The following is a 16,646-nucleotide window of genomic DNA, read 5'->3' as shown; positions in this document are numbered from 1 at the left end:
GGCCTCATGGGTGGAATGTTATTAATATTTTTCATAATTTCATAATTAATAAACAACGATTTTTTTAACTCTGAAAATCCAATGTTTCTATGTCAAAACGGGTTTTATATTTTTCAGTCTTCTGTGATGTATATAAAGTGTAATATTGTGATGCAAACTCAAAATGTAATACATTTAAACTCTATGTCTGACATGGTACAGATGTCTTCTTTTTTAAGCCCACAACCATGTGTGTGAGGTGTATACTTTTGTTTCAAAGTAGATTTGTTTAATACTACCAAGAAACACTTGGTGTGACCCTGATTTAGCCCACTGCAGTAAAAGGTTAAGGCTACAGGATGTAGTCCTTGGCTTTGTACATGGACTGTTGTTAAGAGTAAACAGTGTCCTCTGAAAATGATTCCAGTTTAAAAACAGGCTTACTGTAGCATGGAAAGAAACATCTTAGCGCTGTCCTTAATAGCACCCGCTATTCCTATGGGCCCTGCTCAAAAGTAGTGCACTATTACGGAATAGGGGTCAATTTGGGAAACACAATAGATCTACCCAGGGACGCAGTCCAAAAATCCCCAAATCCCCATTCTAATGTTTCATAGCTTCATTGTGCACAGACACCTTTTAAACTATACTATTTGACATTCCTCTGTACCTTCATTTGCGTATAAAACCATATCCTCTACTGACTCCATCCAAGCAAAATCACATCATGCATCTTTTAACAATGGATCTATTGGCAGTACAACAGGGGTTTCAAACACATTGAGTCCATCGGTTCAAATCATTTTACTGGCTGTATGTATTAATACATAAAATAACACTGACCTAAAGCAGTGGTGGCTGGTGCCACTTTAAATCGGAGGACGGGCTCATTGTAATGGCTGGAATGGAATAAATAGAACGGCATCATATACATACCGTTCTAATAAATTCCATTCCAGTGTATGAGCCGTCCTCCCCTCACCACCTACCACTGACCTAAAGAAACCCTTTAGGGCCAGACAACTGCTTCCCAAATGGCATCCTATTTCGTAAATAGTGCACTACATTTGACCAGGGCCCATAGGACTCTGGTCAAAGGTAGTGCACTATAACATTAATAGGGAATAGGGTGCCATTTTCGGTTGCATCCCCATTAACCCCTGTTATTGCTGTTTACTGTGGTATCTATCTACAGACAATGTAACTGGACTAGTCTGGTTTATTGGCACCATAAATGTACATACTTAAAAAAAATGAAATCTTCAGTGTTTGTCTGATATAACAATACTCAGTGTGGCATATATAGTTTTAGATCATTCCCCAATATTTCCAGATATCCTGGTTGGAACCAATCACAGCCAGAGAGGAAAAGGTTGTAGACATGAGACACTCCAGTTGTTCTGGGGATTGGCTGTTCAGCTCTTACCTAAGGATAATTGTGGCTATCAAACTGAGATTTCTCACTCACTGACTGCCTTTTTAAGGAGTCCAATATTGAGTTACATTAGTGCCGATCACAGTGGCAGCCCATCAGGTCTGTTAGATTTTTTACAGGGTGGTGGGGATAGAGAGAGCCTGTGACCAATGGCACCCTATTTCCTATATCGTGCACTATTGGGAAGCATACAGAATGCTTGGGCAGAGGCTCCATCTTGACCGTTGGTGGTTCCAGCACCAGTTTGATAGCAGCCAGACCCAGTGCAATTATCTGTAGGTAAGCGCTGATCAGCCAATCCCCACGAAACCTGGAATCTCTCATTTCTACAACCTCCTCCTCTCTGGCTGTGATTGGTTGCAACCAGGATTTCTGGGAATATTGGGGAATATTGGAAAAATGTACAGAATTCTGCAACCCTAACAAAGAGCCTAACAAACCCACTGTCTTGAGCACTGACCCTAGACCAGTCTGAACGCATCTTCACACTGTCCACCAAGGTTTCTAACTTGCTGCAATAAGAACTGATTCTAGACCAGGCTACTATTACAGACAGACAGAAGTAAACATGTAAACACAAATAGAAAGAATGACCACTAGGATAAATACAATCCTTCTGTACACGGCTGCTATACAAAACAGTTCACCCTGTTTGTTTGTGATTACACTCAATTGCTTTAATACAGTAGATACCGGATCATAATCATTTTGTCAACAACAACAAAGACACTGTGTCCCACATTTCACCCTGCACTCTATATAGTGCACTAAGTTTGACCAGGTCGCTATGGGCCCTGGTCAAAAGCAGTGCACTAGATAGGTGATAATGTGCCATTTGGGATACAAACATGAAGAAGAAGAAAATATTTATAACTCTTCATAAATCAATGCGATTAGCATTAAGACTTGGACCCTCAAGCCCGCCCACTCCTAACCCCTCCCAGCACCCTCACAGCCCCATATGAAGATCAAAGACAGTATTAGCATGAAGGGAGATCAGTGTGAGAGATAGAGAATGTGACTTGAGACCTGGTTATCACGGACGCCCACCCACATGCTCTCTCTCGCACTGATCTGCCCTTCATGTTAATACTGACCAGAGACCTCAATATTAAAAGCAACGACCATCTGTTCTCAGTGAAGGGCATTGGGGTTAGACAAATCATTGCAACACTACATCAATCATTATTACTTTAGGCTGGCTGGCTACTGAAGACATGTAGTATGTGCTTTCTATCAAATATAGGCTGGTTTATAAGTATATATTACAACACAGAGATCACATATTTCCCTGTTTTTGTTTTTAAAACATTATTGATCAAAATACCACCACATACATACAGTACTGCATTATATATTGGAGCAACACTAGGTAAGCATTCTGTTTTTAGACCATCAGAGAGATTCTGACAAAATTTTGAAACACAGCAAGCGCTTCCCCAAAATGTCACCCTATTCCTACACAGTGCACTATATAATAAATAGGGTGCCATTTGGGACACAAACACAGCGAACAACCACCACCGGTATTGATTGATCAGTCCCTCTAGGAACAACCCTTGGCTCGAGGTGGTTTAGTGGATTCCACATACAGTAATTACTGGATTCACTGTCTGTTACGCCTCAGCACTGAGGTCAGAAATAAAGAAAGCAGACCTGGGTTTCAAATACTTGGAAAATCAATTGAAATACCTATCTGTTTAAAATGTCCTGGCTTAATAAACCAATAGAAAAGTCCCAAAACGTCATACCCCACCCATCTGGCACGCCAGGCAGACTTAACCAAACACTCAAAGTATTTGAAAAGATTCAAATTTTTGTATTTGATCCCAGGTCTACCAAGAGGTCCAAACACTGTATATTGCAGCTCCAGCTGGAGATACTATATGTGCTCAGTACTGACACCACCAGTCCCCAGGGGCACAGGGGTCCCCAAATTAGGTCCCCGGGTCCATAGGTCCACAGGATACCTCAAATGTCCACGAGAATTCCATGAGGCTGAGGCCCTCCTTCTGATGGGGGGGGGGGGGGGCAGTGTAATGGGGTTTGGGGAGTAGAGGGGTGCATCAAGTTGACGGAAAGGGGTGTGTGTTTTGTGTCTTCGGAATATCTCCAAATCAATAATAGGAGCAAATGAGTTTCAGTCCCCAGTTTATTTGTAGCAAACCCCCTCTCTCTCTGTCTCGGTCTGTTTGTTGTTTTCTTGGCCATCTATGATAGGTATAAAATCCTTTATCCTCATCATAATCCAGGCTGAGGAGGGTGGTGGAGCTACAGCAGGGGGGAGTGGGAGGGAACATGGTGATTGACATGATGTCTGGCCCCTTCCCTCAGCCACAGGAGATGACAGTAAAACGTTTGGAGATGCAGGACATGTTGTGGAGCACGATACCCAGGAGAAAGAGCAGGACACAGGCTACCAGGATCACTGTACACACCCCGGACCACGTGGAGCCCTTCCCCCCTCCACCACCTCCTCCCCCGGCTCCCCTCCTCTCTGCCTCCTCCAGGCCGTCGAGACTCATCCCCAGGGGCTGCAGCTCAGGCATGGCCACCACCGCCACATCCACCTTTTGCTGCCCGCTGCCACCTGGCAGGAACCGGCAGCCCAGTTCACCAGGCAACAGCGCTCTCTCCTTAGCGACGGGCAGGGGCAGCATGTAGCAGCCATTGCTAGGCAGGCGGATATAGACGGGCGTGTGCTCGGAGGCGTGCGGGATGGCGATGACGGTAATGATGTCAGGGTCATCGGGGAGCTGGGAGACGGAGAGGCCGGCGGGGAGTTTGGTGACGCCACGGCACCAGGGGCAGCGGATCTCTTTCTGGCTGGACCTCATCTGGGTCAGGCACACAGAGCAGCACGTGTGTCTGCAGTCCAGCAGCTTGGGCCTCCTTCGCGGGCTGTAGTAGTTAAAACAGATCTGACACTCCAGGATGGAGTCCTGCGAGAGAGACCGAGTCTCCATTTTGTTATGGATTGTTATTATGGGTCCTTTATAGTAGCGTTCACGTTTCCGTTCACTTCACTTGTGAGAATGTCAGCAATCACGAGAATAGGGTGGTTTCACAAGGCTAGGTGCTTTATAGTTTCAGGAGAAGGGAGAGAACGTGCTCAATTATTATCCTCTTGCGTAAACAAGTGAAACGGTGCTTGTAACCCTTTGATGTAACTGGCTGTTTTTGTGCACTGCAACACTAACCAGGATGACAAAGAAGAATGCCTCTTATTATTTGACTGTAGTAGCAGGAAGCTAAATGATATCCAGACCATCTACAAGGCACTTGAATCCTCCTCAGAGCAAAGCTGTGCTGTTTGAGTTCATAGCCTCTGCTCGGTGTCCTTCCACCCACCTGGCCGTCTCAGTGTTGGTGTGATGTCTCAGTGTCGGTGTGATGTCACAGGATGATCGAGGTCACATGGTGGTTCATCTGTGAAACAAGAGAGAAGACCGCAGTGTTAACGGGCTGAATAGATTCACGGGGCAGAGAGAGTGTATGTGTGTGTATGTACAGAAGTGCGCATCAACACTGATAGTGGAGCAGAAATAGGAGCAGGGGCATGGCCAGGGCAGTGTAGCGGGCCGCCAGACACGTAGGCTTTGTGTGTGTCCCGAATGGCACCCCAATTCCCTATACAGTGCACTACTTTTGACCAGAGCCCTATGGGGATTAGGGTGTAGCCTGTGTCCCCCTCAATCCCCCTGGGGCTGGCTCATCAGCCTGGATCTCTCGCATTCATTTTCACACAGATATATCAGTTAGCTGCCCTGCCCCTATCAACGCTCTGCCTGCCCGCCTGGCTTTAACATCAAAAGGAATCACACACACACACACACACACACACACACACACACACACACACACACACACACACACACACACACACACACACACAGTTAGCTCTCATCAGACACACGACAGAGAAATAACTAACATTACAGAAACGTGTGAGGAAGCTCATACACGCCACATCATACAGAGCAAAGAGAAAGGAGGTAATCATGCCACAACCACACGTGATGGAAAGTGACATTATCATCATCATCCGTGACATATCCACATCAGACACAATACGGTAACTCAGGGCACTAAGGCCAGCAGAGGAGATCTGATAGTGGGTGGGATATAAGCATTTTTCATAATATTGCTAATTATTTTTTATCTTCAGCCACAGTAGGAAATTAATTTTGGTCATCACACTGTACACAGAATACATAAAATCAACATACGTATTAGTTAGCCACAGGCTCTGTGAAAGTTTGTTCTCTCAGTCTTCTTTTTACATAATCATATCAGCCATTTTAGTTAGGGCAATTCCATTGGAACAGAATTACGCCCAGACTCAAGATTTTTCACTTCAAATGTAAACCAAACAAAAAACACTGATGTCTTAGCTTAACAAACCACACAGCTCTATGCACAAGGACTACTTTAACAAGATGTTACCGTAATTCTGTTACCAAACGTTGCACACTTTTTCCAGATGTTTGTATTTATTTACTGTGTACCTTTTTCTAAGGCACATGTCTTAGTAACTGACTGACAGAGGGACAGTGACACGGAACAACCCGTGAAACCTTTTTATTTTCAAGGTGACCATAGATACTATTCATGTCAACAGTATTGTCAAATGACATCTTGTCAATTAAACTCCTCAGCTCTCACAGCTGTTTGCTCACACGTTGTAATGGACTTGCAGCCATAGTGAAGACATCCATGTGACATACCGGTTGTGTCCCAAATGGCTCCCTATTGTCTATGGGTCCTGGCCAAAAGTACTGCACTACTTAGGGAACAGGGTACCATGTCACTGTCCCTCTCCCTTTTGGGACAGAAACATCTATTTCTTGTGCTAGGTTTCTAAATCCACTGTAAATGCGACACATTTGCAGCGTTTAGCGTATCCACCACACACATCCGAACCTCACCCACTTCCTCCCTTCCCCTCTCTCCCTCTATCCCTCCCCAGGCAAAATGTATCTTTCTGTTTTGGTTCTGATGTGATACCCCCTTCACTCCTCACTCTCTGCTTGACCTAGTTTCTCTAAACCCTTCTGCATTCTCTACCACCATTTCAAAGTCAAGTAAAATGCAGTAATTTTAGTTACGGGGAAGAGAGAGAGAGAGGGGGAAGATACAGAGGGAGAGAGAAAGAGAGAAAGAGGGAGAGAAAGAAAGGGAGGCAGATGAAGAGAGAAAAAGAGAGCGAGAGAGAGACCTGCCTGATGGGTAAGACAACCAGGGGTATTAGTAAAAACCCTTCATAAGATAAGGATTAGCTTTGATCTGACAAAAATGCTTTGTGGCTCAATATTCCCATACACTCATTATTTCATGCTCCTCTCTTTCCCTCCTTCATAATTTACTCTCTTCCCCTCCATCCTCTGTTATTTACTCTCTCTAAATACATTTCTCGACTGTTAGTCTGTCTACCTTTCTTTAGGTGACTCCTCTCTCTCTCTCTCTTTCACATTATAGTTTTGTGACCCATTTCAACATTTCACCTAGTGTGGGAGAGAAAACACACCTCACTGTCACTGAGCAGAACTATAGGAGGTACAGCAAATCTAATTTCTGAACATCCTCTATAAAACACTTAAAAGCAACTGTGAATGAATTCAAAAAAGTCTTAATACAAGGTTTGGTCCGTCATATCATATGACCGTAGGAAGGGAATATGATTAAGTAATGATGGTGACTTCCCTACTGGCACCCCTATCCCTGTCCAGAGCCCCTTTGGCCCCCTGGGACCATCCGAAAGGACAGACACACTCCCTCCGCTGAGCGTAACTGGAACACACACACACACTCTGTCCCTCCAGTCTCCCCTGCCTCGCTCCACAGCACACACAATCAGCCGAAGGAAAAAGCTCACTCCTCCTTAAAGACAGCGGCGAAAAATAACCAAAGAAAGGACACACACACACTCCCAAAAATGATAAACTGGTTGGAGCAAGTCAGAGGGGGGGGTAAAAAGTAGCAGGGGAGTTGGAAGACAAAGGAGGAGAGGAGAGAAAGGGAACAGAAACACAGGTTAACACCTGTCATTGCAAATAAGAATTAGTTCTAAACTAACGTGCCTAGTTAAATAAAGGTTAAATAAAATCAATAAATAAAAATTACCTTCAGATACTGAGGACTAAGTCCGAGTCCCAAATGGCACCCTATTTCCTTATAGGCTCCAGTCAAAAGTAGTGCACTAAATAGGAAATAGGGTGTAATTTGGGATGCAACATAGACATTAGACATGCATCAAAACTAAATTGTTCACTTTTCTGAAAGAAAGGCTGGCCTCCTAAAAAATAACATACACTTTCACAAAAAGTCATTACTATGTACATGTATGCATGAAAAGGCATTGATATTACACAACTTACACGGGTGGCCACTTACCAGTACTAAGGCCAAAAACTCTGGCACAGTCAGAAACAGTTACTGTGTAAATTGAAACTAGGGGTTAATTGACATTACATGGCATGAGGCTAGGTCTAGGACAAACCCTTGACTAAGTTGCCAAGTACTTTTACGCTCCACACTCACTCCTAGTTAATCCTCCACTCAACAATTAATCTCAATTAGACAACATTTTTATTATACATCGTAAGTGAAGCACACAGGTGAACAGAGAAGACCACATTTGCCCTTGAGAAAGGTATATCTCGATGATGAAAAGTGTGTGTGTGCCATGTGTGTCCAGAGGCCTGTGCAGCAGACTGCTGCAGGACACATTATGGCAATTTCCATCTTAAGGACCTAGTCCCCATCAGCAAACACACACACACACGCACACGCACACAGTCCCCATCCACAGACGTGCCTGCCAGGCAGCAGTACTATAAACTCTGGCCCACACACCCACATGAGCGTGACCAACAAACACACAATCCACTACCTCTCGGATACATCAGTAACACAGCTGAGGGGGGAGGTGTGTGAGTATGTGTGTCCATGTGTGTGTGTGACCTGTAGAGGGAGGCGATCATACATCTCTCGAGGAGCTTGCATCTCAATCACCAAAGCCAATATTTGACCACGTCCTTGGCTACCTTTCCTTTCTTATCAACAAACCATAGTGGAAAACTGGAGAGAATAGATCCAACACTAGGACCAGACTTACTGATTGAATTTCCCTGATCCTGAAACACAGACACCTCACATTGTTCTGTCTTAATCAATGTCTATCTAGCAGCTGGCTACATTATCATAGATACGGGTAACTGCCAAAATAAAGGAAACACAAACATAAAGTGTTGTAGCCCTTTACACTTGTACCTGTATACAGGTTGAAAATGGTTGATTTGGGCAATGACAAGTGCATAAACTGGAACGCAGTGGCTGTAGAGTAACATGCTATACATGACCTCAGGCTCTGTCTGTATGGGTTTTGACAAGAAGGAGGGATGGGGGAACAATTAGCCTTCAGCTAATTGGGCAACTTTTGCAAATGTGTTGTTTTCTGAGTGCGAGAAATGCTGTACATGTATTTTGAAAGATGAGACATTGAGGATTATAATAAATACCGCTTTGATGTCATACAGGCAAGCCAAACATCCATGTGCACTTCACATTTCCATCTCATAAAAATCATATCTATTGTCAAAGTGGAGGATCATTATGTTTGATGTACAGTACCAGTCAAAAGTCTGGACACACCTACTCATTCAAGGGTTGTTCTTAATTTTTTACTATTTTCTACATTGTAGAATAATAGTGAAGACATCAAAACTATGAAATAACACATATGGAATCATGTAGTAACCAAAAAAGTGTTAAACAAATCAAATATATTTTCTATTTTAGATTATTCAAAGTAGCCACCCTTTGCCTTGATGACAGCTTTGCACACTCTTGGCAATTAGCATCCCCCTATGCTCCTTTGAGACCCCTCTTTCAAAGTCTCAGATCTCTTCTTCTAGCCATGGTAGCCAAAATAATGGGCAACTGGGCATTTTTATACATGACCCTAAGCATGATGGGATGTTAATTGCTTAATTAACTCATGAACCACACCAGTGTGGAAGCATCAGCTTTCAATATACTTTGTAGCCCTCATTTACTCAAGTGTTCCTTTATTTGGCAGCCTCTTATTTTTTAAACTCCATTGCTGGTTAGGACTTGTAAGTAGCATTTCACTGTAAGGACTACACCTGTTGCATTCGGGCGCATGTGACAAATACAATTTGATTTTGATTTAGGATATACACTGAGTGCACAAAACATTTGGAACACCTTGCTAATATTGAGTTGCACCCCCTTCTGCCCTCAGAACAGCCTACATTTGTCAGGGCATGTACTGTTAAAAGCATTCCACAGGAAGGCTGGCCCATGTTGACTCCGATGCTTCCCACAGTTGTGTCAAGTTGGCTGGATGTTCTTTGGGTGGTGGACCACTCTTGATACAAACCCAGCAGCATTGCAGTTAAACTGGCGCACCTGGCACCTACTATCATACCCTGTTGAAAGGCACTTAAATATTTTTACTTGCCCATTCACCCTCTGAATGGCACACATAAACAATCCATGTCTCAATTGTCTCAAGGCTTAAAAATCCTTCTTTAAACTGGCGGATTTCATTTATTATGCTAATTCGATTTCAGCGGGGGCGCGGACATCGGCTTTAAGGGTGTAACCTTTCTCTTCCCCTTCATCAGTCGTGGCTGAACGACGACAACATTAACATACAGCCGGCTGGTTATACGATGTACCGGCAGGATAGAACAGTGGCGTCTGGTAAGACAAGGGGCAGCAGTCTATAAATGTTTGTAAACAACAGCTGGTGCACGATATCTAAGGAAGTCTCGAGCTATTGCTCGCCTGAGGTAGAGTATCTCATGATAAGCTGTAGACCACACTACCTATTAGAGAGAGCTTTCATCTGTATTCTTTGTAGCTGTTTACATACCACCACAGTTAGAGGCTGGCACTAAGAAAGCATTGAATAAGCTGTATTCCGCTATAAGAAAACAAGAAAACGCTCACCCAGAGGAGGCGCTCCTAGTAGCCGGGGACTTTAATGCAGGGAAACTTAAATCCATTTTACCATATTTCTATCAGCAGGTTAAATGCGGAGGAAAAAGAACAAACGGAGGAAAAAGAACTCTGGACCACCTATACCCCACACACAGAGATGCATAGGCTGGTCACAAAGCTCTCCCTCGCCCTCCATTTGGCAAGCAAAAATTAAAGCAGGAAGCACCCGTGACTAGATCAATAAAAAAGTGGTCAGAGGAAGCAGATGCTAAGCTACAGGACTGTTTTGCTAGCACAGACTGGAATATGTTCTGGGATTCCTACGATGGCATTGAGGAGTACACCACATCAGTTATTGGTTTCATCAATAAGTGCATTGATGACGTTGTCCCCACAGTGACTGTACGTCATACCCCGACCAGAAGCCATGGATTACAGGCAGCATCCACACTGAGCTAAAGGCTAGAGCTGCCACTTTCAAGGAGCGGGACTCTAACCCAGAAGCTTATAAGAAATCCTGCTATGCCCTCCGACGAACCATCAAAGGGGCAAAGCGTCAATACAGGACTAAGATCGAATCTTACTACACTGACTCTGACGCTCGTCGGATGTGGCAGGGCTTGCAAACCATTACAGACTACAAAGGGAAGCACAGCCGAGAGCAGCCCAGTGACATGAGCCTAACAGATGAGCAAAACTACTTCTATCCTCGCTTCAAGGCAAATAACACTGAAACATGCATGAGAGAACCAGCTGTTCCGGAAGACTGTGTGATCACGCTCTCTGCAGCCGATGTGGGCAAGACCTTTAAACAGATCAACATTCAAAAGGCCGCAGGACCAGACGGATTACCAGGATCTGTACTGCGAGCATGCGCTGACGAACTGGCAAGTGTCTTCACCGAAATGTTCAACCTCTCCCTGTCCGAGTCTGTAATACCAACATGTTTTAAGCAGACCACCATAGTCCCTGTGCCCAAGAACACTAAGGTAACCTGCCTAAATGACTACCGACCCGTAGCACTCACATCTGTAGCCATGAAGTGCCTTGAAAGGCTGGTCATGGCTCACATCAACACCATCATTCCAGACACCCTAGAACCACTTCAATTTGCATGCCGCTCCAACAGACCCACAGATGATGCAATCTCAATTGCACTTCCACACTGTCCTTTCCCACCTGGACAAAAGGAAAACCTATATGAGAATGCTATTCATTGACTACAGCTCAGCGTTCAACACCATAGTGCCCTCAAAGCGCATCAATAAGCTAAGGTCCCTGGGACTAAACACCTCCCTCTGCAACTGGATCCTGGACTTCCTGACGAGCCGACCCCAGGTGGTAAGGGTAGGTAACAACACATCCGCCGCGCTGATCCTCAACACAGGGGCCCCTCAGGGGTGCGTGCTCAGTCCCCTCCTGTACTCCCTGTTCACTCATGACCTCACGGCCAGGCATGACCTCAACACCATCATTAAATTTGCCGATGACACAACAGTGGTAGACCTGATCACCGACAATGACGAGACAGCCTATAGGGAGGAGGTCAGAGACCTGGCCGTGTGGTGCCAGGACAACAACCTCTCCCTCAATGTGATTAAGATAATGGAGATGATTGTGGACTACAGGAAAAGGAGGACCGAGCACGCCCCGATTCTCATCGAAGGGCTGCAGTGGAGCAGGTTGAGAACTTTAAGTTCCTTGGTGTCCCCATCACCAACAAACTAACATGGTCCAAGCACACCAAAACAGTTGTGACACCAAGACAGGCACGACAAAACCTATTCCCCCTCAGGAGACTGAACATATTTGGCATGGGTCCTCAGATCCTCAAAAGGTTCTACAGCTACACCATCGAGAGCATCCTGACTGGTTGCATCACTGCCTGGTATGGCAACTGCTCGGCCTCCGACCACAAGGCACTACAGAAGGTAGTGCGAACGGCGCAGTACATCACTGGGGCCAAGCTTCCTGCCATTCAGGACCTCTATACCAGGCGGTGTCAGAGGAAGGCCCTCAAAGACTCCAGCCACCCTAGTCATAGACTGTTCTCTCTGCTACCACACGGCAAGCGGTACCGGAGCACCAAGTCTAGGTCCAAGAGGTTTCTAAACAGCTTCTACCCCCAAGCCATAAGACTCCTGAACATCTAGTCAAATGGCTACCCAGACTATTTGGAGCGGAATCAGTAGAATGGTATCAAAATACATCAAACACATGGTTGCCAGGTATTTGATGCCATTCCATTTGATCCATTCCTGCCCTCAGAAGCCCCTACTGATCTACACTGAATGAAGTGGATATAACACGTGACATCAATAAGGGATTATCGCTTTCACCTGGTCAGTCTGTCATGGAAAGACCAGGTGTTCCTACTGTTTTGTACACTCAGTGTCTATACAGATATCATGACAGGAAGAAATACTGATGAAGTGACATCAATCAATTGAGAGAAGGGTCTTTCTGTGTTGTCTATGCATCCAAGAGCATAATACATGTTATCAACTGTGCTGTCCAAACAAATATCTATATTTTTTGTTAAATCAGACCAATTCAAAGCCCTTTATAGCATTATGTCTATTCATGTCTACTCAGAATCGTAGTCTGCTGACTGTTCAAAATGCTTTCAGTCATGACAGTGAGCTGGGTTGTGTGTTGTGCAGAGAAGTAAAACAAGGCAAGCTGGAGTCTAAATCCCCCTATAAAATAACTACTCATCTTTCTTCTCAAGGTCTCTCAGGTCAGGATTAAATCCGATCACTGGTAGATCCGCGTTATAGCAGGTTTGACATTTAAAGGTAATTTCCAAGATATGCAACATTCACTGTGAATGAGGTCTCCACGAACGTGGGAACATTGCCTTTGACAGGTGCATAGCTGACAAAGCATATCCGGATTGAATCCCAGCCTTAATGTTGTGAACTCTGTGAAATATATCCATGTTTAGTATCCTTTCCTTGATGTCAGTCACAGCTTACAAGCAATCAAGATTGCCAGTTTTGTATATCTTTGAAACGGAAATAATAAATATCCTAGTAATATCTAACCAGATCCAACGGATGATACAATGTTTCTGTCTTCTACATGCAATGGCATCCACCTGTTCTATGATGAAATAACAGCGCAAAGCATCCTATTTATCAACAGCATTGCAATCCCTTTGTCTGATGATGAAAGGCAAGTTTAGACAGCACTGATGAGAAGTAGAGATAGTAGGTATATTATCTCTGTGATTAAAGGAACAGTTGAAAGGAGAGGATTGGTGACTCTATCTACTATCTGCCAGACATATTTACTGATTGTGGAGATGTGAAGGAAACTACAACTGAACCAAACAGCTTGGAAAAAGTTGATCCTATTAGAAATTAACTCACAGTTTTTGACTCAAATTTTGCTGACCGTTAAGCATGAACCATATCTGTTAAAAATGTGAATAAGGGTTGTAGTTTCCTCGTGTGTACACCACCATTTTTAACAAAGTGCATACATTCTGCTGCAAACCAGCGGGTATTCTACACACACACACACACACACACACACACACACACACACACACACACACACACACACACACACACACACACAGGACTGGGAATGACATCATTCACACATCGGCAGACAACACAGCAATAGTGTATGTGAATGGGAACAGGAAGGGGATACCTAGTCAGTTGCACAACTGAATGCGCATGTGCACGCTTACAAACACTGAAAGAGACAGCTTGAGCTTCTTACCCCAAGCACAGCACTACAGTGCGAGAAGACTACATACACTCGGTGCTCTACTAATGCTTCATCTCTCAATGTCTTTCTGACGCACTCCGCTATCAGACAGTCTTCAAACGCACACCGCTTTTAACACACAAACTGTAGGTCTTCAAACACCCCCCCCCCCCCTTCAACACTTGTTTTCATTAACACATTATCTATTCTAGTGTTCAATAAGATCCCCGAGAGGCAAAACTTTCCTCAGCAAGTCAAGTCAAACAGATGATATCTAGAAACAGAGGGAAGCGAGCGGAGATCTAACTCATTGCTCAAAGACAAGAACTGTCACATTACTTGAGTGTAATGTTGCTGGCGGTTCATGGAAAGGAAGTGAAGATCTATTATCGAGAGAGAGAGAGAGAGAATGGATATTGTAGCACATTTTTAGAGTTGCCTGCCCTGAAACGGTTTCTTGTCACCTTATCAAGATCAACACCAGCTACTTTGTCATTATAATCATAGTAACAGTAACACATACTACAACTCTTAACCCTTCCGAGTCCCTCGTCAGTGTAAAACTATCATAGTGGGCAGAACTGGTTGAAATATGTCATTTCAACCAGGTTTTGCAGCTGAAAAGGTGCTATTTCAACCAGGTTTTGCCCACAGGGATATTTCAAGATCATACCATAGTTAGATCATCTTTGAAATAACACTGCCAGAGATATCAAGCAATAGGGGGGCGCTGTTTTCACTTTGGGAAAAATCGTGCCCAATTTAAATGGCCTCGTACTCTATTCTAGATCATACAATATGCATATTATTATTACTATTGGATAGAAAACACTCTCAAGTTTCTAAAACTGTTTGAATTATATCTGTGAGTAAAACAGAACTCATTTGGCAGCAAACTTCCATACAGGAAGTGAAAAATCTGAAAACGAGGCTCTGTTTCAGGGCCTGCCTATTCAACTGGATTTTATTTATCGATATACATGCACTTCATACGCCTTCCACTAGATGTCAACAGGCAGTGGAATGTGGAATGGGGTGTCTAGCTTGATCTGAGGTCGAACAAGAGCTTTTGGAGTGACAGGTCTGCCATTTTGTCAGTTTTCCAAGGCGCACGAAGGAGCTCCACATTGTCTTCTGAAAAGCGTTCGGTTTACACGGCGAATATCTCCGGCTCTGATTTTATTTGATACATATTAGAAAAACATCATAAAGTAGGTTTTTTCAACCGAGTTTTATCAGTTTATTCAACGTTTATTGGGACTTTTGGAGTTTTCCGTTCTTTGCGCCAAGAGAGGATGGGAATGTTAGCAACCTTGGCTAGCATTGTGGCGCGAATTCGACAGAAGAAATGGACATTCTAAAACCAAACAACGATTTATTCTGGACCAAGGACTCCTTGCACAACATTCTGATGGAAGCTCAGCAAAAGTAAGAAAAAATGTATGATGTTATTTCGTATTTCTGTGGAATATGTAAAATCCAACAGGGCGGAGAATATGTGAGCGCTGTCTCACAATAATGTATTTTGTATGTTGTAGTAAAGTTATTTAAAAAAGCGGTTGCATTAAGAACCAGTGTATCTTTCATTTGCCATACAACAAGTATTTTTATGTAAAGTTTATGATGAGTTCTTTGGTCAGATTAGGTGAGTGTCCAAAATATCTCCGGACATTCTGGGAAAATGTTGCTACGTATTCACAATGTATAACCACGATTTGCAGCTCTAAATATGCACATTTTCGAACAAAACATAAATGTATTGTATAACTTGATGTTATAAGACTGTCATCTGATGAAGTTGTTTCTTGGTTTGTGACTAATTATATCTCTATTTTGTCGGTTTTGTGAAAGCTACCTATGCGGTGGAAACATGGTGAAAATATGCGGTTGTGTGTTTGGCTATTGTGGTTAGCTAATATAAATACATATTGTGTTTTCGCTGTAAAACATTTTAAAAATCGGAAATGATGGCTGGATTCACAAGATGTTTATCTTTCATTTGCTGTATTGGACTTGTGATTTCATGAAAATTATATTATATGATATCCCTGTCCCGTTAGGCTAGGCTATGCTGATCAGCTTTTTTGATGAGGAGGATCCCGGATCCGGGATGGGTATCACTGAAAGGTTATTAATCAAGATTATACATGTTGTCAAGGGACATGTATGGTGAAAGTAGAGGGCGTCCGCTTAAACAATCACATCAAATACTTCTATTTCCCTTCAGGTCCCTCATACCACACACACAACACACAACACACAACACACACACACACACACACACACACACACACACACACACACACACACACACACACACACACACACACCTCTGTTGCCAGGCAGTGGAAAAGAGAAAAACAGCCAAACCTAGGCAGGCCTGAGAGTTTTAGTATAATCTCATATGAGAACCTTACCTGAGCAGCTTAGCTCTTCCCCAGGGCTGCAGAGCTGGTTTAAACAGCATCATGCATACGCTGACAACAGTCATATATAACTGTATCATGTAGACCCTGACTACTACTGCTATACACTGTAC

At 43.7% G+C, this 16,646-nt stretch overlaps 1 protein-coding gene across 1 annotated transcript in view; it reads right to left on the bottom strand.

Annotated features, from left to right (window-relative positions):
- Window positions 1–256: 256 nt before the first annotated feature.
- The window catches only part of LOC120028147 (E3 ubiquitin-protein ligase RNF152-like), a 53,414-nt gene continuing 37,024 nt past the window's right edge, over window positions 257–16,646 (bottom strand). The window contains exon 2 of the mRNA XM_038973348.1: window positions 257–4,843. Within this exon, the coding sequence (XP_038829276.1) occupies window positions 3,745–4,380 (636 nt within the window). The 5' untranslated portion in view covers window positions 4,381–4,843 and the 3' untranslated portion in view covers window positions 257–3,744. The remainder of the gene's footprint in view (window positions 4,844–16,646) is intronic.

Source organism: Salvelinus namaycush, chromosome 33, assembly GCF_016432855.1.
Source record: "Salvelinus namaycush isolate Seneca chromosome 33, SaNama_1.0, whole genome shotgun sequence".
In the NCBI taxonomy this organism is placed as follows: Eukaryota; Metazoa; Chordata; class Actinopteri; order Salmoniformes; family Salmonidae; genus Salvelinus; species Salvelinus namaycush.
The sequence above is the reverse complement of the archived record's forward strand: the minus strand, read 5'-3'. Positions and strand labels throughout refer to the sequence as shown.